This window comes from Limanda limanda, chromosome 20 (genome assembly GCF_963576545.1).
Source record: "Limanda limanda chromosome 20, fLimLim1.1, whole genome shotgun sequence".
Classification (NCBI taxonomy): Eukaryota; Metazoa; Chordata; class Actinopteri; order Pleuronectiformes; family Pleuronectidae; genus Limanda; species Limanda limanda.
In genome coordinates, this window is record NC_083655.1 from 21343496 (window position 1) to 21369992 (window position 26497).

Sequence of the window (26497 nt, forward strand, 5' to 3'; positions counted from 1 at the left end):
TCCATCTCATTTACACTTCAGTTTCACATCCCAGAATACTGTCAATCTGGGATTTCTGGGAGAATTTCCGGGCCAAAACTGCAGAACTTAACCTAAACAATGTCTATTCTGCCATGTTGGTTACCACAGCCAAACATGTGTCTGTAAAGGAACGTAAAGTACAGATTTCCAGGCAGTACAGGCTTGGAAGGGATGGATGGTCCAGTTTGACAGTGCACAAGTGGTAAGGGGTCCATAGATGTGGTCACATCTGTCATATTAAAGTGGCATTCTTTATAATATCATAATGACAAAATCTGCCCAGTGATTTTCTTCAGTTTCAGGTGAAGAATATCACTGGTTCACATTTGTGGATATACTGTACTCTACAGGTACTGGCAGTACCCTATGAGATGTTAGATCTGTTTTATAGTGGTCAGTGTGTACCTGTGGCCTTTGGCTTTCAGAATATATTCTGTGCATGTCACTGCTCTGCGGTCATGATTCACATTATTCTCACAACTGTCAGGGCTGACTGGTCATACTGTGTGTGTATTTGTGTGTGTAGGTGTATGTGTGTGCACCCTTCCTTACAAGGGTCAAGGTGATATCTCAATATGAAGCTTGTGGCTTGTATGAGCTGTCACATACTATCAATGTAATACTTTGATGCACAGAACAACCACAACTAGTTGACCTCTGTAACACACTGTTACGTGTGTGGTTGTTTTCCTGTGTCTCCCCTCTCATTCTCTGCAGGTCTCACACCATTGGCTGTTCCTCCACCATCGTCCAACCCCCTGTCCAATCTGGGAGCTGTCTGTTGGCCAATTAGTGTCGTCAGGCCTTGATAAGTTGCACCTGTTTTGTCTCCATTGAGAGAGGCCATTGTCTGCCTGTGTGTGGGCTGTGGGGAGCTGTTGCCTTTTGTTTGTGAGATGCCACCGGGGTTTAGGTGAATAGGTAAGACACCCTTGGGTTTACACTGCCATCACGTAGACCATACTCTGTTATCACATCAGGTTAGGAGCGGGGCCACCCTCTGTATGTATTAGCTAGGTTGTATGTGTGCACTAGTTAGTTGTCACTTTATCTTGTTTTCTTTGCTTTGGCTCCGCTTATAGTTCCCTATTCCCCTTGGCGGATTGCTGGCTAAATAAAACACACTTACTGATCCAGTTTGCTGTTGTGCCCTGTTTTGTTGTTCTCCGAGTCAGCCTAACAGTAACATGTGTTATGGTTCCCCTACTCCCCCCCTAGACGTAGCAAGCTAACATCCTGGAGCCGTAACATATTTGGGGGCTCATCCGGGATCCTCATTGTAGGACTCCACGTCGGGCTGGCTTAGAGGTGTTCGATGCAGGTGTGCACATAGTGTAGCTGGTTTGTGTGTATAAGATAGGCAGTAGTTGTTTTTGTAGGGCTCGTTATGGAGGCTTTTGATTTGGGTGTCTTTTTGGCTGATCCGTCTATGGATCGAATTGACAGATGCCGGAAGGCTGATTTATATGCCATAGCGGCTCATTTTGAGTTTCCAGTTCAGGGGACCCTGCTCAAAGCGAGACTTAAGGAGTGTGTCGTGGATATGCTGGTGGGCAAGGAGGTGCTTGGTGTGAATGCGGCTTCTCCTTGTAGTGATGATAGGGAGGACATGCAGGCTGGGGCAGAGGCTAAGCCACCCGCTACCTTACCACGCTTTAATCCGTTGTCACCTACTTTATTAATGTCGTCTCAGGACGCCCGTCTGAAAGTAAGGTTGGCCCGCTTGCAAATGGAGGCTGAGCGTGGAGAGAGGCAAGCTGAGCGTGAGCACCATCTGGAGATCCGACGGATTGAGGCAGAGAAGGAGGTGAAACTACGGAGGTTGGAATTGGAGGCTGCAAGTGCAGCACGTTCACCCCAAACCACCCTCTCTTCTCCACTAGCTAGCTCATTTTGCACATTGGATGTGACTAAACAAATGGCGTTGGTTCCGCAGTTCCGGGAATCGGAAATCGATTCTTATTTTGGTGTGTTTGAACGCATCGCAGTTTCTATGCAGTGGCCTAAAGAGGTGTGGCCCCTCTTGCTTCAGTGTAAACTAACTGGTAAAGCTCAGGAGGTGTTGGCGTCCATTTCGTTGGCGGACAGTCTAGATTACGAAATTGTTAAAACCACTGTTCTTCGTGCGTATGAGTTAGTACCTGAGGCATATAGACAAAAATTTAGGAGTTGCAAAAAGTCTCCTGATCGTACTTTCATGGAGTTTGCTCGAGAGAAGGCCACCTTGTTTGATCGGTGGTGCACCGCCACTAAAACTACAGATTTTTCCTCTCTTCGAGAATTAGTCCTGCTGGAGGAATTCAAGAATAGTGTATCAGAACGTATAGTAACATACTTGAATGAGCAAAAAGTGGTGTCAATGTCCCAGGCAGCTGTATTAGCGGACGAGTTTGTACTCACCCACAAGCCCGCTCATTCGTTCTCTACCTCTCCAACCACTCAGTTTCGCAGGTCAGTTTCGCTACCTTTACGTTCTAGGGAGGAACGGGAGTGTTATTATTGTCATGAATTTGGCCATTTAATTGCTGACTGTCAGCTTCGTATGAGAAATCATCCACCGCCCGTTCAACAACAAAAGGGGGTTGGGTTGATAAGTACAGTTTCTCGCTCTGTGGCAGTTATGCCGAATGTGTGCATTTCTGACCTTCCTGACCCCAGCTACAAACCATTCATTTTGAGTGGTCTTGTGTCACTGACCGGTGATCCAAAGGAACAGCAAAAGGTTCAGATTCTCCGTGACACTGGGGCGGCCCAGTCGTTTATCCTCTCTGATGCAGTGCCATTGTCAGGTGATTCATTCTGTGGTTCCAGTGTTTTGGTTCAGGGCATAGAGATGGGATTTGTGCCAGTCCCCTTGCACCTGATACATTTAAAATGTGATTTAGTCAGTGGAATTTTCAAAGTCGGGGTATGTCATAACCTGCCGGTAAAAGGCGTTCAGTTTATCATGGGCAATGATATTGCTGGAGGCAGAGTGCTGCCTATGTTGGAGGTATTGGACTGTCCCGAAGCTAACGCTGAGGATGAGTTAGCCGAGAGATTCCCTGGGATTTTTCCGGTGGGGGCTGTTACACGGGCGCAGTCCCGACCATTGAGTAATGTGGTTGACCTGTCTGACTCCTTTCTTGTCCCAGTGGGGGACGTAAATGAGGTTACTGGTTCTACCTCTGTGCCCCCTCCACAGCCTGATAAGAACAGTGCCGTTGAGAGTGCTGGCCTTAGTCTCGACCCATTGCCTCTACCGATAACTCGTGATAAGCTGGTTGCTATGCAAAAGATAGATTCTACACTGGAGCAGTGTTATGGGAAGGCTGTTACTCCGGGTGGGGATATCGACGGTAAGGTGGGTTACTTCCTAGATAATGCTCTTCTCATGCGTAAGTGGACTTCATCTCTTGATTCAGAACGTGACTGGAGTGTGATCTATCAGATTGTAGTGCCTGTTGCATATCGACAGGATATTCTATCACTTGCTCATAGTCACGTATGGTCTGGTCATTTGGGTATCACGAAAACCTATGACAGGATTCTAAGGCACTTCTTTTGGCCTGGACTGAAACGTGATGTAGCTGCATTCTGTCGTACTTGTCATACCTGTCAGGTCACAGGAAAACCAAACCAGGTTATTCCACCCGCTCCTCTCTGTCCGATACCCGCGTTAGGTGAGCCTTTTGAGCACGTGTTAGTTGATTGTGTTGGCCCATTGCCTAAGTCTAAGACTGGTAACCAGTTTTTATTGACGATTATGTGTGTTGCTACACGGTATCCTGAGGCTATTCCCCTTCGGAAAATCACTGCTCAGGCAGTGGTCAAGGCTTTGGTTAAGTTTTTCTCGACGTTTGGGCTCCCGAAAGTGGTGCAAACTGATCAAGGAAGTAATTTCCTTTCTAACCTTTTTGAGCAGGTGCTGACATCTTTGTCTATTACACACAGAGTTTCCAGTGCCTACCACCCTGAGTCTCAGGGTGCTCTCGAACGTTGGCACCAAACGCTTAAATCCATACTGCGAAAGTACTGTCTCGAGACCGGGAGAGACTGGGATGAGGGTGTTCCTTTTGCCTTGTTTGCGGTTCGTGAGATCGTTCAGGAGTCCTTAGGGTTTAGTCCGGCTGACCTTGTTTTTGGACATACGGTACGCGGCCCTCTCAGAGTTCTGAAAGACCAGCTTATCTCGGGTAGTGCTTCTTCTCAAAATGTGTTAACTTATGTGAGCCGGTTCCGTGAACGGTTGCACAGTGCCTGTGCCCTCGCTAGGGAAGCTCTGTCCGCCTCACAGAAGCGGATGAAGCGTCACTTTGATGAGAAGGCTGTCCCACGTTCACTGCAGACGGGTGACCAGGTTCTAGTTCTGCTTCCCATTCCCGGATCCTCCCTCTCTGCCCGTTTCTCCGGTCCTTATTGTGTGGGAGGGAAGTTGAGTGACACAGATTATGTTATACAGACCCCAGATCGGAGGCGCAAGACAAGAGTTTGCCATGTTAACATGCTTAAGTTGTATCATGCAAAAGTTACTCCTCCTGAGGACTCCGTAGAAGGGTCTACGGGTCCCACAGTCAAGTCTGCCGTTCCAGCTGTATTGGTTCCAGGCTCCTACCAGGTTCCTGAGGGTGACGAGGATGGATTGGAGTTGCGGAGTGCTCCTCAACAGACCCCTCGGTTGTTGAACTCTCGGATGCTGTCATCTCTGGACTCGCATCTGGCCTATCTGGATGAGGAACGTAGGGCTGACATGGTAGCCCTAATACGTGGGTTCCCTTGTCTGTTCGGTGATGTTCCTTCCCTGACCAACGTTTTGAAGCATGATATAGATGTGGGCGGTGCAGCACCTATCAAGCAGCATCCATACCGCATTAACGCTACGAAAAGGTTGATCATGTCGCAGGAGGTGTCTTATTTAGTAGAGAATAGTCTGGCGTCTTCGAGCTCTAGTCCTTGGAGTTCACCATGCCTCTTGGTACCCAAGCCTGATGGCACGTTCCGTTTCTGTACGGATTATAGGAAGGTGAACGCAGTCACGGTTCCTGACTCGTACCCGTTGCCGCGTATTGATGATTGTGTGGACACCATTGGGTCTGCCCGGTATGTGACAAAGCTGGATCTGTTAAAGGGATATTGGCAAGTCCCACTTACTGCTCGTGCTTCGGAGATCTCCGCATTTGTCACTCCAGACAAGTTTCAGCAGTACTCAGTGATGGCGTTTGGGATGCGGAATGCACCTGCCACTTTCCAGCGCTTAGTGAATATTGTTTTAGCTGACGTCCCACACTGTGCTGCTTACCTCGATGATGTAGTTGTGTATTCGTCTGATTGGGCTGCTCATGTAGATACCTTGACAACAGTGTTCCAGCGTTTGGCGAGGGCTTCCTTGACGCTGAATTTGGCAAAATGTGAGTTTGGTAGGGCTACCGTTACTTACCTTGGTAAACAGGTTGGGGGTGGTGAGGTGCGCCCCGTGGAGGCTAAGGTGACTGCTATCACTGCCTTCCCAGTGCCCATCACCCGGCGTGAGCTGCGCCGCTTCTTGGGTATGGCTGGGTATTATCGTGGGTTCTGTAGGAATTTTTCCTCTGTTGTCGCCCCTCTGACTAGTCTGCTGAGCCCCTTGGTCCCGTTTGCGTGGTCTCCAGATTGCCAACACGCTTTTGTTTCTGTTAAGACTCTGCTATGTAGTACCCCTGTTCTGGTGGCTCCTGACTTTGAGAAGCCATTCAAGATGGAGGTAGACGCATGCAATGTAGGTGCCGGTGCCGTTCTTATCCAGGAGGATTCCAACGGGCTGGACCATCCGGTCTGCTACTTCTCACGGAAGTTCAATGAGTGCCAGACACGGTACTCTACTATTGAGCAGGAAGCTCTGGCTTTGCTGATGGCACTCCAGTTTTTTGAAGTTTATTTGGGATCGAGTTCTAGGCCAATTGTGGTCTACACGGATCACAATCCGCTGGTTTTTCTCCACCGGATGTATAATCAGAACCAGCGCCTCATGCGGTGGGCGCTGATTGTGCAGGGGTACAACCTGGTGATTCGTCACAAGAAGGGCTCCGAGAATATGTGTGCGGATGCCCTTTCTCGTGTGTGATGTTTGCTCTTATGGGTGGGGGTGTTACGTGTGTGGTTGTTTTCCTGTGTCTCCCCTCTCATTCTCTGCAGGTCTCACACCATTGGCTGTTCCTCCACCATCGTCCAACCCCCTGTCCAATCTGGGAGCTGTCTGTTGGCCAATTAGTGTCGTCAGGCCTTGATAAGTTGCACCTGTTTTGTCTCCATTGAGAGAGGCCATTGTCTGCCTGTGTGTGGGCTGTGGGGAGCTGTTGCCTTTTGTTTGTGAGATGCCACCGGGGTTTAGGTGAATAGGTAAGACACCCTTGGGTTTACACTGCCATCACGTAGACCATACTCTGTTATCACATCAGGTTAGGAGCGGGGCCACCCTCTGTATGTATTAGCTAGGTTGTATGTGTGCACTAGTTAGTTGTCACTTTATCTTGTTTTCTTTGCTTTGGCTCCGCTTATAGTTCCCTATTCCCCTTGGCGGATTGCTGGCTAAATAAAACACACTTACTGATCCAGTTTGCTGTTGTGCCCTGTTTTGTTGTTCTCCGAGTCAGCCTAACAGTAACATGTGTTATGGTTCCCCTACTCCCCCCCTAGACGTAGCAAGCTAACATCCTGGAGCCGTAACACACACACACACACACACACACACACACACACACACACACACACCCATTAATAGTATATATTAATGTTTCTCGATTGGACCTCATTTCACTTGAGACTGCTCTGGTCAACTTCATTTGTCTTAACAGCCTTTGCCGGCGTCGTAGGAAACGTGCTTGAACCCATATTTCCTATTTAATGTCAGACATTAGCAGCTGTTGGCATGCTCCCTATATCAGAGGCTTGTCAGCTAAATGGAGAGTGTGACATGAAAAATTCAATCTGGGGAGATGGGGCCGAGCAGCTCGTTCTCCGCTCAGCCATCAATCTTTGCATCTTGCCAAGTTCAAATGGTGTCCTGGGGGGGGTCTGCTCATACAGACACACAGCCGTGAGCTGTGGAACCAGTTGGGGCTATTGTGTTAATATACTTAGTCTGATATAAAGATATATTTCACTCAGAGCTTTTTTAAGTTAATGTTGACACAGATCTCTTAGCAAGATATAACGTTGTTTTTTCAAAAGAAGCCATTCAGAGAGGTAAAACTCAGACATGTTGGATGTATGCATTTATTGTAGCCTCATACTGCACCCATATCTTTCAATAACCTATGTTTATAGCATTCATGTTAGTAGGGAGTCAACAGAAAATCAGCAGGGTTCAGCCAGAGAAAGATTGCTACATGCATGTTATTGTGTGTATTTTATAATAAGGTGAAAACACTGTGTGAGCCGGGGCTGCTTTGTAGATTGTGATGCTGGAGCACACATTTTGTAACTTTACTCATGATATTTCACCAGCAATGAGATTGTTTATGTAATGCTGTGAATATAAACTTCCTTGCAGATGCTTAAAAATGCATTCACGACTGTCTCATCTTGCCTGGTGTGCACAGGATGATATGTTTCTGGCTCATTTTGAATAAGAAGATGGAAAGCTGAGTAGTGATAGCAGCATACAGAAAAATCTGACAGGCCTTCCAAAAAATATTATGTTAAGAGATGAAGTCATAGAGCAGCAGTGCTAGCTCTGAGTAGAAATACCATGGCAACAAACTAACTAGAGCCGGGGACAACAAAACAAGCTGAGACCATCACAGCTGGATGGAACGCCTACGGTCCTATCACACACACACACAAACACACGCACACGCGCACAAACACGCACACGTTTTGGGGAATGCCGACATCTTAATCTTTTAAGATCAATATAAAAAAAGTATCCATATATCCATCTAAACATGGCTGCTTGGACTAGGCTGTTTGCTTTGCCTGTGCTGATGCTGGTTGCAGCCTTCTTTCTGTAACTGTAAAGGTGACCTGCAGTAATTGAGCCGCAGCAAGTAAAGTGCACAGAACCATGAAACGTGAAGCCATTAAGGTTAACAGTTCTTGAGATATGCAAGCCAGAGATAAACACACAACCAGAAAGACAAACAAATAGACAGACAGATATTTCAGAAAATTATTAGATTTATTTATTTTCATTTTAGGACTGGGGTAAAAACGCTGATGTCAGTCTGTCTGTGTCTTAAATGTGCTGCGATCTCATGCTTCTGCATTGACACGAGCCTGTGAAATGTTTGTATCGCCACAAAACTGCAAAACGTAACTGTCATGCAGGGACATGTTTTGGCCCCGATGATTTATACCTGCTCTTAGTTGAAGTTAGAACATGACACAACCTTACAGCCTCCATTCAAGCCAAAATCTTCTAATAAGCAGCCTAATTTTGAGTCTCCATATTATTGCTACATTCCCATTTGAATGGAGTAATTACAACCTCATTTTGATAAATCCTCGGGTTCAGCAAATGTACGGTCCTGGAATTGCTGTTAGGACCGAGCCAATGAGAGTTCGAAGAGGGGTAATCTTCATCTTCTTTGTCCATGTGTGCCTCTCTCTGAGTGTGTGTGTGTGTCATTGCTCTGTGTGTATGAGATTCTATGTGTGCAAACTGCGTGTATGGCCTCAATGCAGAGCTTACACACACAATGGCCTTTGCTAAATGACCTAGATAACGGAAGCAATCTGCTCCCCCCATCATGCAGGGAGTCACTGATGGTCCAAATCTGTCCATCGCTCATGGGCACTCAGGCAGACTCTGGCTCTCTGACACAGAAATTCAAAGCAATAAGACCATAGGCAAGAATCAGAGCCTTTCTGGAAATGTTTGATTTGTGTGCTTTCAGAAGATATCTAATGCTGCTCTTGTCTCTGTGGGCTCAAACTTATAAGCATGTTGGATTTTTGGTCAAAGTGTGATGTGAACAGTTAGTTAACATTCCACAAAGGACTCTCAAGTCTCTGCAGAGAACATCTGAAGATCTGGATGGATCTACAAGTTCAATCCTGCTGCTTCAGAAGTTCTTCTATTTCCAAATTATTGAGGCCACTGTGCTCCTTGGTGGGGATGCCATGTTGTGAAAATTTTCCCACTGGATAACAAAGTCATGACAACGCTGGTATTAATGATTACACCAGACAAGAAAAGTTTTGACTCACTATGATCTGTAACGTTAGATTTGGATGCAGGAAACCTCAATTGAAGGTTTGTTTGTGTTTTATGTGGATTAGAATGTTACCTCCACCTCATTTGACAGAATTTGAAGATTGACTGATTAAGGATAGCAGGTTCCTTTTGGGCAAATGGGTGGAAAATAGGAGTTTCTGTTTTTAGCTTTGACTTGTTTCACAAATTTGACTTTTTATTTTATGTGTTGGCGTTAATGCGAGTACATGAAAATGAACCAAATAGGTTTATGCCTACAAAACCTCAAGCAGACAGTGGGGCTGGTGGGCATGTTATGTAACTTATGTGTGTCTGAACACTGTGTAACACTGCTAACACTGGCTCCCGTGGCAACCCCACTACTGGGAACACTCAAAGCTCTAGAAACAGAGTCATATCCTGGCCATGATGTGCACCACACGTGTACAACTGTGGCCTACAGGCAGCACCTTGGAGTTCATGGCCTAAGGCCGGCTTCTGTGTTTTCAGGGGCACGCAAGTGCAAGAGCCCTTGCGTGCCCCTAAGTTACACAAGCCTCACACAGCCCGCAAGGCTGTGATCGGTCTGCTAACTACATCCTTTCCGGAGTCACATTTCCGGTTTCATGCCCCATAATACAGGCAGAAACCACGGAGGATTTAGAGGAACGAATATGGACCAAATAGAAGAGCGTTTGGCAGAAGAGATCCGAAAGTATGACCACTTGTATGACAGAAGATATGGGACAAATTTGTCCGCCAGAAAAAGGCTATGAGGAGCAGCAGTGGCGTTGAAAATAAACAGTCGACGACTGCCACACACAAAGAAGGCGTCTCTAAGGTCGTCTTCGACAAAAAAAGTTACTCCGCCTAGTGTTCTGGCGGGGAATTGCTTTGCAACACGCGCAACCCTTGGAGAACCATAAATTACAACGAGTCCGTCGACTCACCTGTGTGAAAAGCCGCAGTTGCAGAAGCATGCGCCGGCCTTTAATTTTTGTCCATGCAGCGTGAATGTTAGGACCTTAAACAGGCATAGAGGTGCATCTCACAATAAAGGGGGATATTTGGGAAATAATAGAGAAGAAGAAAACTGAGATTGTCTGTATTTTTCAATTAAGTGGCACATACTTCTACCAAGCAACAAACTTGCATTTGGAAGGAATTGATATTTTAAAGAGCAGGTACCTAATATTGGAACAGTTATTCTTTAGTAGTAAAAAATGCTCATCTTTTAAGGTCTAGTTCTGAGAATGTTACTCTCGATTCACTACCTTCTTGTTGCCCTGTACCTACAAGTACAGTATATATGTGTGGTCCAAAGGTATGGGAGAAATGATGAATCCATAATGTTTTGGTTTTCAACAAATCACCGTGATAAAGAGTTATTTTATTCTAACCCACAGTATATATGTAGAAGAAGAGCAGAGTTACTTACAGCCAGGTAGAGTGCAGCGTACACACTGAGCGCGGCCTCCTTGGATGGGAAGGTTTTACGGGCTCGTAGGATGTCGTCCTGGTTTCCTGTGCAGGCCTCCTGGTGGCTGATGTAGCGCAGAGCCTGCTGGCAGCCCAGTGCTGTGTAGTTTGGCTTACAAATCGTCAGGAAGTAGGGGGCGAGGTTGCCCGTCACTACCTGGCCTGCATTGACAAAGATGTCAACGGTGAAGAGGCCAAAGGTGTAGACTCCTGAGAAGAAAAAGAATATGTTAAGAGGATGGACTCATGTGTTCCCATCAAAAGGTGAATTATTATTTTAGTATGAATCAAAAAAAGGAGCTGTTTTAGCTGTCCCAACACCAGACTCTTCCACTGTCTATAATTCCCCATATATTTCACATTCTCTCTATGAAAGGGTTCTTTTTACATCTGCCTCAACTGTGGCTGTTCAGCTATATTCAGGAACAACACATCAATAGAACATTAATTCCCAGACCTTAATATTGATGGTCAACTGAGAAACTTGGTGTCTATTTATAGTGTCTGTTGGAACTAAAAGTGTTTCCTTAGCGCTTGTGTTGTGCTGTCATGATGGATATAAGTCCTCAGTCCAAAGCATTTACTGACGACATTACTGTGGAAAGTGAGCAAGGGACGAAATTATCTGTCAACAACAGACTGCTGCCACATACCGCAAAAAAACACAAAAAGACAGTTTGAAAGATGCCCATCAAATAATTTTATACACTTTTAAGAGTATATGACAGCAACAATAATTTTACCCATGCAGCATCTATTGAAAACAAGTTGCAAATGAAACTTCACACTTATAAGAACAAATACCCCAAAAATATGAACGAGGACTTGAGATGGAGTTTTTTGAACAATGAATAATTTTAAGAAGACATCAAAAGGAGGAAACTCAGTTTGCCTGCTTGTCTCCAAGGAACTTCCACAAGCTACACCCTGTGTTGAAGTCCTTAACTTCTATGACAAGAAAGCTTCTCATGTGGAGTCCTTTCTCACACTCTCAATCTGTATGCTAAAAATACGGTGTGTGTTTGTTTGTCAGCTAGACTGTGTCTCCTTTAATCTATTTCTCTGTAAATTTAATCAAATCAGGAATCAGGAGCTATGCAATGTCGTCATTTTTTGAGTTCATTCTTTATGATGTCACTTATCAGATCATATGATGAAAAATATTTTGTGATCAATATAAGCTTTTAATTCGCTTTATTACTTGAATGTACATTGGCTCCAGTGTTTACGGTAAGCGTGCCGCGTCATTTCGTCACTTCCTGTTATTGCCACGGGACACGGGTGGTAGTCGCTATCTGAATTAGCTCCTCCGCTAAACACAACTGTCTTTCTGTTCTACTACGGCTAAAATCACCGGTATATAGTTCAGCACCCTCACATACCAGCCCCTACACTCTGGTGCTTTGTGACTCTGTGTTCTGTTTAAATCTCACCCTCGTAGTTTTAGCAGCGATGTGTTCTCTCTCTCCCTCTCGCTCCACCGCTCTCTCTTGCTCCGAGTGTCTCATGTTTACTTACTCCTCCGCCTCCATTAACAGTAGTGGTAAATGTAATAAATGTAGTATGTTGGTAGACATGGAGGCGAGGCTTAGCAACTTAGAAGCTCGGCTCCTCAGCTTAGAACCCCCGTTAGCTGTAGTTAGCAGGCCCGTGCTAGCCGCAGCGAAGCCACCTAGCTTAGCTTCAGCTAGCAGTCCCTCGACTTGCCCCGGGCAGCCGGGAGCCCAGGGCGGCTGGGTGACGTTCCGGAGGGGGCATAGTACCACCCATAGAAAGCCCACGATTAAAGAGCCACCAGCTCACGTTTCAAATAGATTTTCTCCACTCAGCGACGCACCCGCTGAGAAACAAACTCTGGTTATTGGCGACTCGGTCCTGAGAAACGTGAGATTAGCGACACCAGCGACCATAGTCAATTGTATCCCAGGGGCCAGAGCCGGCGACATCCAATCCAAATTGAAGCTGCTGGCTAAAACTAATTGTAAATACAGTAAAATCATAATTCACGTCGGCAGCAACGACTCCCGGCTTCGTATGTCGGAGATCACTAAAGTTAATGTTGAGTCGGTGTGTGCTTTTGCAAAAACGATGTCGGACACAGCAGTTTTCTCTGGCCCTCTCCCTAACACAACAGGTGATGACATGTTTAGTCGCATGTTGTCTTTTAACCGCTGGCTGTCGAGGTGGTGTCCTGTAAACGGTGTGGGCTTTATAGATAATTGGCAAACTTTTTGGAGTAAACCTGGTCTTGTTAGGAGAGACGGCGTTCATCCCACTTGGGATGGAGCAGCTCTCTTATCTAAGAATATTACTAAGTCTATCACATGACAACCCAGAGTTGGGACCAGGAAGCAGAGCTGCAGTGCTAAACACTTCTCTGCGCTCCCTCTGGATCAGTCACCCAACCGCATAGAGACTGTCTCTGTCTACCGTCCGATTAAATTATTTAAATTAAACAATAACAGAGCGAGAACTCCACACAATAATCTTATACTTATTAACACAACCTCTGGAACAACACAGGAAACAAAGATTTTCAAATGTGGTCTTTTAAACATCAGATCACTGTCCTCAAAGGCTATTTTAGTTAATGAACTAGTCTCAGACTACAATATAGATTTATTGTCCCTTACTGAGACGTGGCTGCATCCTGATGAATATGTCAGTCTAAATGAATCTACTCCCCCCAGTCATATAAATTCACACGTTCCCAGGGAACACGGGCGAGGAGGTGGAGTTGCTGCTATTTTTAACTCCAGTCTATCAATTAATCCTAAACCTAAACTCAGCTACAACTCATTTGAATGTCTTGTTCTTAGTCTTCCACGTCAATCCAGGGAACACCAACAGCCAATCGTATTTGCTGTAGTTTATCGTGCTCCTGGGGCTTATACTAAATTTCTAACAGAATTCCCTGAGTTTTTATCAAACCTAGTCCTAAAGACCGATAAAATTATTATTGTTGGTGACTTTAATATTCATGTTGACAATAATAAAGATAGCGTGAGCGTAGCATTTATTTCAATACTAGACTCAATTGGTTTCAGTCAGTGTGTACATCAACCTACTCATTGTTGTAACCACACACTTGACCTTGTGTTATCATACACATAGTAAAATTGAACATTTAACAGTACTTCCGCGCAATCCAGTACTATCAGACCATAATTTAATAACCTTCGATTTTTCTCTATCTGAATATATGCCCCTGATAAAAAGCTCATTTTCTAGATGTCTACCTGATAGTGCTGTAGCTAAATTTAAGGAAATAATTCCGATTACATTTAAACCCGTATTATCCGTCGACATAAACAACAAATTCTTTAAAAACCCGAGCTCTATTGAGATTGACCACCTCATAGATAGCTCTGCAGACTCATTACGATTAACATTAGACTCAATAGCGCCTCTAAAAAAGAAATGTGTAAAACATAGTAAATTAGCTCCGTGGTATAATTCCAAGACACATGAGTTGAAACAAATATCAAGAAAATTAGAAAGGAAGTGGCGCTCCAGCAACAGTGTTGAAAATCTCCTAGACTGGAAGAGTAGTGTTAAAGAATATAAAAAGGCTCTCCACAAAGCAAGAGCTGCCTATTATTCAAAACTAATAGAAGAGAATAAAAACAACCCCAGGTTTCTCTTCAGCACTGTAGCCAGGCTGACAGAGAGTCACACCTCCACCGAACCCAGTATTCCTCGATCCCTAAATAGCAATATCTTTATGACCTTTTTTAATGATAAAATTCTAACTATTAGAAATAAAATCAACCATCTCCTGCCCTCAATTGGCACTAATACCCTCCCAACAACAGAGATCTCAGAAACGGCTGAGAATACTTCCCATTATTTAGACAGCTTCTCTCTGATCACCCGTGATCAGTTTACCAAAATAGTCTCAGGTTCTAAACCAACAACCTGTATTTTAGATCCGATTCCAACTAAATTACTTAAAGAAATTCTGCCCCTAATAGATAATTCGTTACTTAACACAATCAATCTGTCATTATCATCAGGTTATGTACCACAGTCTTTTAAAATTGTCACAGTCTGCTCATCTCCTGTCTGCTGGTATTTTTCCACTCCTCTGTCTCTGCTCCACTCTACCTGTTAGCCACGCCCCCTCATCAGGCCAACTCTCCACACCTGTGACAGCCCTGGCTGCATATAAGCCTGCTCCTGTCTCTGCTTCAGTGCCAGATTGTCTTGCGTAAATGCCTGACCTCCAGCATTTCTCTCTCCGGCCTGCTACCTGCCTGCTACCTGCTCCGGCCTGCTACCTGTTATCTGCCTGCTACCTGCTCCGGCCTGCTACCTGCTATCTGCCTGCTATCTGCCTGCTACCTGCTTGCTACCTGCTTGCTACCTGCTCCGGCCTGCTACACAGCTCACCACTGAACCTGTCTGCATCTAGGTAATCCTCCTGCTGTGGACCTTGCCTCCACTCAGCAACACCAGACTCACTCCTTGCCAGATCTCGCTGAAGATCACTGGGAACAAAGACTTTTCACCCTGCCACTGTTAAGAACTGTTTAAGACTGCAGTGAAAAATAAAGTTCATTACCAATTAAGATCTCGTCTGCCTGTGCTGCATTTGGGTCCTCACCATACCCGTGACAGTACAATCTGGCCAGACATGGACCCAGCGCACACGCCGATGGATCGCCTGGAGAAGGTAGAGGCGATGCTCCAGCACCACGAGGCGCTGCTGCTTTCGAACTCAGCAGATGTTCAACTGGCGGTGACTAAGCAGGAGCAGGCGGTTACCTTGCTAGCCTCGCAGGTCCAACAACTCGCCGCAGCTTTTGCTCAAGCTGTCCCTCTGCCTCCAGAACCAGTCCAGCCTCTACCAGTCCCGGCTGCCTCTGCTTCCGCCTCGGAGCCTCGTGTGGGGGTTCCTGAACGCTACGCCGGGGACGCGGAGGGCTGCCGCCCGTTCCTCAAAAACTGTTCCATCCTGTTTGCCCTCCAGCCCCACACCTTCGCTTCGGAAGACGCCAGGGTGGCGTTCACCGTGAATCATCTGACGGGGCGCGCTCGGCTGTGGGGAACAGCCGAGTGGGAGCGTCGCACTCCAGCGTGCTCCACTTTCCAAGCCTTCGCCGCTGAGCTCCCCAAAGTGTTCGGAGAAGCTTCCCGAGGTCCGGACGCTTCTGGAGGGCTTCTAGGTCTGAAGCAAGGGTCTCGTTCAGTGGCCGATTACTCCATCCACTTCCGCACCCAGGCTAGCTCCAGTGAGTGGAACCAGGCTGCCCAGTGCGACGCATTCCTGATGGGGCTCGCTGACTACATTAAAGACGAACTGATTTCGTACGACCTTCCCACCACTGTCGACGGCATCATCGAGCTGGCGTCCCGCATTGACCGTCGCATTCAAGCGAGACAGCGGGAGAAACATCAGGGGCTCGCAGGACGACGCCAGCCCGCCCCTTCACCAGCGGCTTCCGACGTATCGATGCTTTCTGGCTGCCGGTATTCAGGGGAGCCTGAACCCATGCAGGTGGGTCGGGCCAGTCTAACTCCAGAAGAGAGGAGGAGACGCCGCGAGGGGAGCCTCTGCCTGTATTGTGGCCAAGCGGGACACTTTATTTCCAGGTGCCCGCTAAAAGGTCGGGCTCATCAGGAAGGAAGGAGTTCCTGGTGAGTCATACATCTAGCTCCTCCTCCAGCCCACGATCCCTGTGCCAGGTCCGCCTGCTACTGCCTGAGGGATCCCAGACCCTCGCCACCCTCATTGACTCTGGCTCTGATGCCAACATTATGGACTCTAACCTAGCTCTGCAGCTGGGTGTCGGTCAGATTCCCCTGCCAGCTCCAGTTTCCACCAACGCTCTGGATGGCCGACTTCTGGGAACTGTGACCCACCTGACAGTGCCTATACGGATGTTAATTTCCGGGAACCACCATGAAACACTCCAGTTTCACATCCTGCACTCTCCTCGTCATCCTCTCCTTCTGGGGTTCCCATGGCTCCGACGTCACAATCCACACCTTGATTGGACCACAGGGGCGATCCTGGGGTGGAGTTCATCGTGTCACCAGGTCTGCCTCAAGCAAGCCGCCACACCATGACCTTCTGCCACGACCAGTTCTTCTACCGATGTGCTGGGGGTCCCGGCTGAGTATCTGGACTTCAGGGAGGTCTTCAGTAAGGCCAAGGCAACCTCCCTGCCCCCACATCGGCCCTATGACTGCGCCATCAACCTCCAGCCCGGTGCCACGCCCCCCAGAGGACGCCTGTATTCCCTGTCCGTTCCTGAGAGGGGGGCGATGGAGACATATATCAATGACGGTCTAGCGGCAGGCATCATCCGCCCTTCCTCGTCTCCGGCTGGAGCAGGTTTCTTCTTCGTGGAGAAGAAAGACAAGACACTCCGCCCCTGCATTGATTATCGTGGATTGAATGACATTACCATCAAGAACCGGTACCCCCTGCCTCTCATCTCCTCAGCTTTCGAGCTCCTAGAGGGGGCCACCATATTCACCAAGCTTGACCTGCGCAACGCCTACCACCTGGTCCGGATCCGCGAGGGGGACGAGTGGAAGACGGCGTTCAATACCCCCACTGGTCACTACGAGTACCTGGTGATGCCCTTCGGCCTCACCAACGCTCCTGCTGTCTTCCAGGCTCTGGTCAACGACGTGCTCAGGGACATGCTCAACAGGGTCGTCTTCGTGAACCTTGATGACATTCTGATCTTCTCCCGCTCCAGAGAGGAACATGTACATCACGTCCAGAAGGTCCTCCAACGTCTGCTGGAAAACTCCCTGTTCATCAAGGCCGAGAAGTGTGAGTTTCACGTCTCGTCTGTCTCCTTCCTGGGGTACGTCGTAGGGAGAGGGACCGTGGAGATGGACTCAGCCAAGGTTTCTGCCGTCACCACTTGGCCCGCCCCTGATTCCCGCAAGCAGCTGCAACGTTTCCTGGGCTTCGCCAACTTCTACCGGAAGTTCATCAGGGGCTACAGTTCGGTGGCGGCCCCCCTCACAGCTCTTACCTCCTCCAAGGTTCCGTTTCTCTGGTCCACGGCCGCCAATGACTCTTTTCTGGCCCTGAAGACACGATTCACCTCGGCCCCCATCCTCCAAATACCGGACCCTGAACGGCAGTTCGTGGTCGAGGTGGACGCTTCCGACTCGGGAGTGGGGGCTGTCTTGTCCCAGAGAGCAGCCTCCGACCAGAGGTTGCACCCCTGCGCATTCTATTCCCGACGTTTGACCCCGGCAGAGAGGAATTATGACATTGGAAACCGAGAGCTCCTCGCCGTCAAGTTGGCTTTAGAAGAGTGGCGACACTGGCTCGAGGGGACTAAACTGCCGTTTCTGGTATGGACTGACCATAAAAACCTTGAGTACCTCCAGTCCGCCAAAAGACTGAACTCCCGCCAGGCTCGATGGGCACTCTTCCTGACCCGCTTCAACTTTTCCCTCTCCTATCGACCGGGGTCCCGCAACGTCAAGCCCGATGCCCTGTCCCGTCAGTTCTCGGAAAAGGAGGGGGACAGGACCGACCCAGACACTATCCTGCCTTCTTCCCGTCTGGTGGCCACACTCACCTGGGAGATAGAGGAGAAGGTCAGGGTCGCCGCCCAAGACCAGCCCGGACCTAGTGCTTGCCCTCCCAACTGTCTGTTCGTCCCGCCTGACCTCCGGTCTGAGGTTCTACAATGGGCCCACAGCACTCAACTTACCTGTCATCCAGGGATCCAACGGACCAAGGACGTGGTGCGGCGCCGGTTCTGGTGGACGTCACTGGATGAGGACATTCGGGGGTTCGTCAATGCCTGTCCCACCTGCAACCAGCACAAGCCGGCTCATCATGCCCCTGACGGTCTTCTACATCCTCTGCCTGTGCCTCATCGTCCCTGGTCGCACATTTCTTTGGACTTTGTCACCGGTCTACCACCATCCAGCGGCAACACTACTATCCTGACGGTGGTAGATAGGTTCAGCAAGATGGCACATTTCGTGCCCCTGCCCAAACTCCCATCTGCCAAAGAGACGGCTAAACTACTCCTCCTCCACGTCGTCCGTCTCCATGGCATCCCAGTGGACATGGTCTCTGATCGGGGTCCCCAGTTCGCCTCAGTATTCTGGAGGGAGTTCTGCTCGCTCCTGGGAGCCACCGTCAGCCTGTCCTCGGGGTACCACCCCCAGTCCAACGGCCAGACCGAACGCAAGAATCAGGAGATGGAAACGGCACTACGTTGCATGACGTCTCAAGACCCTACTTCTTGGTCCGAACAGCTCCTATGGGTAGAATACGCCCACAACACCTCTCTCCCCCTTTGAGTGCACCTATGGGTTCCAACCACCGCTTTTTCCGGCACTTGAGAAAGAAACATCCTACCCCTCTGTCCAGGACTTCATCCGCCGTTGTCGCAGGACTTGGACCCGAGCCAGGGCGGCTCTACTCCGGGCCGCTGACCGCTACACCGCGGCCGCCAATCGCCACCGCTCCAAGGCCCCAGACTACCAGCCGGGTCAGAAAGTTTGGCTTTCCACCCGTGATCTTCCCCTCCGGGTGGAATCCAAGAAACTGGCTCCTCGCTTCATCGGCCTGTTCGAGATCCAGGAGATCGTCAACCCAGTGGCAGTGAGGCTCAAACTCCCTAGATCCATGCGGGTTCATCCCACGTTTCATGTCTCCAAGGTTAAACCGGTCCAAGAGAGCGCCCTGGTTCCTGCCACACCACCTCCACCGCCTCCTCGCCTCATCGATGGAGGTCCCGCCTACACTGTCCGTCGTATCCTGCAGTCTCGCCGGCGTGGGAGGGGATTCCAGTACTTGGTGGACTGGGAGGGTTACGGCCCTGAAGAAAGGTTCTGGGTTCCTGGGAGGAACATCTTGGACCGCACCATCATCAGGGATTTCCATCGACGCAACCCCACCCAGACGTCCAGAACCAGGCCACCTCCCAGACCACATCCTCCGTCGGAGTCCCCAAACGACAGCGACGACAGTCTCCCCGGGACCAGGGTCTTGGAGATGGACGCTGGGCTCTCGGACGAGTATTAGCCCTCCTCCAGGCCCCCGCCTCCCACCCGGTTTGGTCCATTCGTCTTGGGACGTCGAGAGCCGTCCCTTGAGGGGGGGGTTCTGTCACAGTCTGCTCATCTCCTGTCTGCTGGTATTTTTCCACTCCTCTGTCTCTGCTCCACTCTACCTGTTAGCCACGCCCCCTCATCAGGCCAACTCTCCACACCTGTGACAGCCCTGGCTGCATATAAGCCTGCTCCTGTCTCTGCTTCAGTGCCAGATTGTCTTGCGTAAATGCCTGACCTCCAGCATTTCTCTCTCCGGCCTGCTACCTGTTATCTGCCTGCTACCTGCCTGCTACCTGCTCCGGCCTGCTACCTGTTATCTGCCTGCTACCTGCCTGCTACCTGCTCCGGCCTGCTACCTGCTATCTGCCTGCTACCTGCTTGCTACCTGCTTGCTACCTGCTCCGGCCTGCTACACAGCTCACCACTGAACCTGTCTGCATCTAGGTAATCCTCCTGCTGTGGACCTTGCCTCCACTCAGCAACACCAGACTCACTCCTTGCCAGATCTCGCTGAAGATCACTGGGAACAAAGACTTTTCACCCTGCCACTGTTAAGAACTGTTTAAGACTGCAGTGAAAAATAAAGTTCATTACCAATTAAGATCTCGTCTGCCTGTGCTGCATTTGGGTCCTCACCATACCCGTGACAAAAATAGCTGTAATCAAACCCCTAATTAAAAAACCCACCTTAGACCCAGAGGTTTTAGCAAATTACAGGCCAATATCTAATCTCCCCTTCCTATCTAAAATCTTAGAAAAAGTTGTAGCCAATCAGCTGTGTGAGTTTCTCCAGGAAAATAATATATATGAAGACTTTCAGTCTGGGTTTAGACCAATCACAGCACAGAGACAGCCCTGGCAAAAGTCACTAATGACCTTCTAATAGCTTCAGATCAGGGACTTGTGTCTGTCCTTGTTCTGTTAGATCTCAGTGCAGCATTCGACACAATTGACCATCAATTTTTATTAGAGAGACTAAAACAGTTAATTAACATTAAAGGAACGGCCTTAAACTGGTTTAAATCTTATTTTGCTGATCGCTCCCAATTCGTTCAAATCAATGATGAGTCATCGGTGCGCACCAAAGTTAACCATGGTGTCCTACAGGGGTCTGTGCTCGGCCCAATTTTATTCTCATTATATATGCTTCCACTAGGAAACATTATCAGGACACACTCGGTAAATTTCCACTGCTATGCGGATGACACCCAGTTATATTTGTCAATAAAACCTGATCAAAGTAATCAATTAACTAAACTTCGAGCATGTCTCAAGGACATAAAAACCTGGATGACCCGCAATTTTCTCTTATTAAACTCAGATAAAACAGAGGTTATAATACTCGGCCCTAAACACCTTAGAGATACATTATCTAATGATATAGCTGCGCTAGATGACATTGCCCTTGCTTCCAATGACACAGTCAGGAACTTGGGAGTGATCTTCGATCCTGATTTGTCCTTTAATAGTCACTTAAAAGTAATTTCTAGGACCGCGTTTTTCCACTTGCGTAATATCTCAAAAATCAGACATGTCCTTTCGCAAAAAGATGTTTTGTTTTCGTCGTTGTAATGGAGGATCCTTTGTCGCGTTGGCATCGGATGATGAGGGACCACGACCAAGGCGGCAGCTGATAATGGATTCTAACTGGCGGCGGTGGACAATGACTGTGGATTATAGTGGATCCCATCCTGATGCTGGATCGTGGTCTTGCTGGCTGCTGGCCAGAGACTGTGATTGCAGCGGGACTGCCTGACACATAGTATTGAAAAATGTTTACCCTCATAGATGCTCCTAAAAATCCTGATGATGTTTTCTTACACTTGACATCTATTGCACTTCTGTCCGTCCTGAGAGAGGGATCCCTCACATGTGGCTCTCTCTGAGGTTTCTACATATTTTTACCTGTGAAAAGGGTTTTTAGTAGTTTTTCCTTACTCTTGCTGAGGGTTAAGGACAGAGGATGTCACACAATGTTAAAGCCCTATGAGACGAATTGTTATTTGTGAATGTGGGCTATACAAATAAAACTTGATTGATTGATAAAATATGAGGGGGAGTGTGTTTTTCGGGCCATATATTTGTTCTTGATATTGAAACAATGAGTTAATCATGTGGAGGTTCCCTCTTTTATCATCCACCCAATGAGACACATTAAACATGTGTCTCATAAACACTTGAGCGAATCAAACAAACACAAAGTAAACATCAGTCCTGTACGTGTCCTAACAGCTTGTGATCAGTGATGGTGTTTATTGTTAAAGTGTCAAGTAATTGCGTTCAGTCACTTCGTCGATGCAACTCTAAATCAGCCTTATGATTGTTTTGGCGCGGCGCTCATTATCATTGGCTGTGCTTGTTTTCTGTCAAAACATGCATGGAATGAGTTCTATGGAAATTACCATCGAGGAAAGCTTATATCGGGATAATTATCTATGCTGTTGTATCGCACAGCCCTATGCTAATGTAGATATTTTTGAAATGAAACACTCAGCTTTGGTTTCAGTGTTTACCATTATCACACACCCTGCCATGTTAAACTGAGGCTGGTATAGTTTTTTTCCCTCAAAACGATTGTGCGCAGAAGCTTATGAATCAGTGTGACGTCTGTCTGAAACTTGGCTGTCTCCCCTCTCCCCCCTGATCTAAAAAAGACCCACTGTGTTGAGATAAAGCAAAGTGCATGGGACATAAATCATTTAACCTACTTGTATTTTCTGTGTAAATGTTTCCCTTTAACACCGCACACAGTCTGTCTAACCCACAGAAGAAACTTGCTGTTCCTCACAATATGTGACACACACACACACACACACGTCAACTAGTTGCCAACATCCTGTCATTCTGTTCTTAACTAAACCGGTCAGGCTTTACGTCTCAGTGATTGAAAGCCTTTAATAGGAAAAATGACTTGCCTCCTACAAGAGCCCAGCCCTCTGTCACACTAAATTACCAATCCCATGCTTATTAACACAACTCTCTCGCACACTCTGAGAGAGGTGTTCACGTTGCCACAAAGACACACTCTTCCAGGATGCATTATTTGCTGGGGCAACAACAGCAGCTTTTCTAGTCACTGTCAAGTGTTTGTGCTGCTGCAAACTAATTCAGCCGAGGCTTTGAAGCCGAAAGAGATTCATGGAAACAGGCAGCAAGGCACTCTCATCACTGAGGGAGGTGCGTCTCTTCTTTCACAGAAGTTCTTGCTTTAAATGTCACTGTCTCAGTCATTCGCTTCCCTTCCTCAGTCCAAATCAGCCACAAGGGAGCGGTGTAAGCCTCCAGATTCTGACAGGTCAGTTTCCTAACAAGCATCAAATAGATTTTGTCAAGCATCGTGTGATTCGGTCGCCACGCATTGTTCCAACGCCGTCCCAGTTTTACTGTCACAAATGTGGAAGTGTGGGCATTTCACATGTTATGGACTGCTCACACTTGCTAGCTAGCGCCCGCTCTCTCATCCAGGTCAATTTTGGGGAACACAGATAGGAAAACCGAAAATTGCTTATTAGGGCATGAATCTAACTCAGTTTGCTTGTTTCAAACATAGTCACTATCGGCTGCAGAGCCACTGTAGCTTTACGTCCTACATGCTATTGTGCTCTGTGTGTGTGTGTGTGTGTGTGTGTGTGTGTGTGTGTGTGTGTGTGTGTGTGTGTGTGTTTGAGAGTGAGCACGGTTGAAGCAATGCACCTCTACTTTGAGCTGTTGCCAGCGTCGCCACAATACTGCAGCGTGATGCACTCCCCAGTCCCCCTCAAAGTTATCACAGTTTTCCAGACTCAAACAAGACATAGGCAGACACATCACAGCACGAATCAGAGGGTTGAAGACAACATGTGACAGGAAAAGACAAGATGTTAAGGACTCAGACTAAAGTCAATCATCTGAAAAAGATTGAGTTGGAATTTCTACACGGACAGAACTGATCAGAAGAGCTGTCAAAGTCAGGCTGAAAACAGTGTTATGATGTTTTGGTACGATCATTCACTCCATCCTGACAGATGGAGTACTGAGAGGAGAGGATTCCACACCAACACGTCGCTCTTACCCAGAGTGGAGGCTGGTGCTAAGGATTCTGTAACATCGCCCACACCCAGGAGGGCTCAGGCTTGTCTAGTTTTCTTTTTCTGTCTTCTTTTCCTACATATATATTATACTGTATATAAATATACTACATTGACTTAGTTGTCTGTTGACCTATTGAACTGTTGTTGCAGGAAGCAGGAAGGTAGGATTAAAAAAATACATTTTAATTGTGTGTTCAAAGCAAACAACAGCAACAATTTCTGTGTACCTCTCCTGATCACTCAATAAATATGTGAATCAGCCTCACACAATTTAAAAGTCCTTATATGAATTCTGAAAGAAAGACTGACAATGTGTCTTTATTTTCCCATACAATTTTGTCACTATTAAAGCATTTAACTCTACAAAATACTAAAACGGTTTCACTCTACACTTCAACAAGAAATTGCTCAGACAATTCTAGTTGATTAAACTTGTATTATATTTTGAAAATATATTTATCAAGTAAAGATGTCATTTAGTGCAGTTTTAACAGACAGTTTCACTGCTTTTCTGTTTCATGCTGCAGCATATGTGCTTCACCATCACCATCACAGCACCATCATGAGAACAGCCATTTTCCTGTTCACAGTTAAAACTGCGGAAAAGCTTTGCCAGTGGGCATCATTACAGAACTAAGTCTTTGAGTACTGATATGAGCACAATTATTTTTGCACTGGCAACAAAAAAGAAAGTGGAGAGGTAGAGCAGTTACTAAAACATCAAGCAGCCAAAAAATGCCTGTCACTCACAAGTGGCTCAGTGATAAATTCATGATATCTTTCTACTAATTCCAGCAATCTCTTTCTGTCTGGGTCTTGTATATCTCGACAACCTGTTATCTTATAGGCTTCACACTTCCCATGTGTATGTTTAGGGTCAAATTAGGAAGTGTGAATTTGCTGCGATTGGGAGACGAGATATGTTAAAGACAGTGATCCAATCGAGCCAAATCGAGCATGTCACGCGATCTCCTCTGGCTTTCCACACATTCTCAATTCACAAGTTTACAAATTCAGTTGTTTTTGGCCAGTTTGATTTTTCACGTGTCGGATCACATGGGTTGTGTGAGTGTCGAGCTCAATGAGCACATCCATGAATAAAGATATTGATCATTAAGTGTTGGCAGTGGTGGTCATTTCAAACAAATTGACGTTTAAAGTGTAGTGGGTCAGAGACGTTAGCTGAGTTGGTGTGTGTCGCGAGTAAGCAAAAAAAAGAGAGAGAAGCGAGCAGCAGAGAGTTGGTGTGTGTATGTGTGCGTGTGTGTGTACATTTCCACTGTATTATTAAACGTTGAATGAACAGATGAACAGCGCCTTCAGTCAGTGGGGGTGGGGCAGCAGCGTGCTAACAGGCTGACATGAAGTCTGCAGACAGTTGAAAATGTCTTCTTCTTGGTCCTCAAATAATCAGCACAGGACAACAGTTGGAAGCTTGTGGGCCGGATTCCTACCACGTCATTTTAGCCATTTTATATTTTGCAATAGACCCTGAGACACAGATATTCATTAGTGTCGTGAGTGCTGAGCTCTGTCATGGCAATGTTCATAGAACCTTCCTCTCTACCTAAGGGCGGCTGTGGCTGAGGGGTAGAGTGGTCGTCCTCCAACCTGAAGGTCGGCGATTCGATCCCCAGTCTGAACCATCTGCATGCCGAAGTGTCCTTGGGCAAGATGCTGAACCCTCAATAGCCCCCCATAGAATAACAAAGTGCTGCAAGTAGATGCACTGTATGAATGGGTGAATGTGAAACTGTACTGTACAGCGCTTTGAGTGGTCTTCATCAGACTAGAAAAGCGCTATATAAATCCATTTACCTATTTGTCAACAAAATAAAGGCAAAACCTTTGTTTTTTTTAACTGCTGATATACACAGCTTACTGTATATTTTTAAAAGTTGTGAACTTGGGTCTGAAGAAAGACCTATGAAATAGGCAAAAAATAGGCAAAAAATACCAGTTCAGTAGATCATTAAAACTTATAAATGAACTAAACACATGAATAAAAATATAGCAAATTCAATTTAATTTTATGGAAAATATAGTATTTCAATAAAAGAGAATGCAGTTAATCATCGACGATTGACAGGTTCTAACATTTCAGCACTCAGCACCATAGACTACAAAGCTCTGCACGAAACATCCAGCAGGCATACAATATAAAGTTACCGTAAATTATAAGCCTGTTTGAGGAGGACTCACTCAAGTAGGTCCAGAGCATTAGGTCAGGCAGTGCACTTGAAAACAAAAGGTCCCAGGATGAGATATCAATGCTCTATGTCAATGATTGATTTAGCCGATTGATTCCACCTAAAGTTACATTTTAATGTGAAGTTCTAGCACGAGAATAGGGAGTTATATGTTTGTTTTTTTGGAATAAAGTGAAGCATGCTTTCGATTAATTTATAATGGGGATATGATCACATAGGAAGAAGGAGGACAACATTGAAGAGGCTGATTGTGCATAGATAAATAGATAGAAATATCATAAGGACATATCTAAAGGTTTTTTTTAGAATATATTTTCAAGGAATTTTCAATGGTGAAATTTCTCATCTAAATATGTGACAATAAAGTTAATGTACAAGTTACAAGCGCAAATTTGACCTTATCACCTGAGCTGACTACCAAATCAGTCCATGACAATCCAGACAGATGAAGACAAACTGTCCAATCAGTACAGAAGAAGATGCACATCTGCACCTCCTCTGATTGGCAAATTCTTTCC

General features: G+C 46.8%; 1 protein-coding gene across 1 annotated transcript in view; it reads right to left on the reverse strand.

Moving 5' to 3' along the window:
- Window positions 1-26497, reverse strand: part of plppr5b (phospholipid phosphatase related 5b) — a 106619-nt gene that overhangs the window by 16438 nt on the left and 63684 nt on the right. The window contains exon 4 of the mRNA XM_061093969.1: window positions 10611-10861. Coding sequence (XP_060949952.1) covers window positions 10611-10861 — 251 coding nt within the window. The remainder of the gene's footprint in view (window positions 1-10610; window positions 10862-26497) is intronic.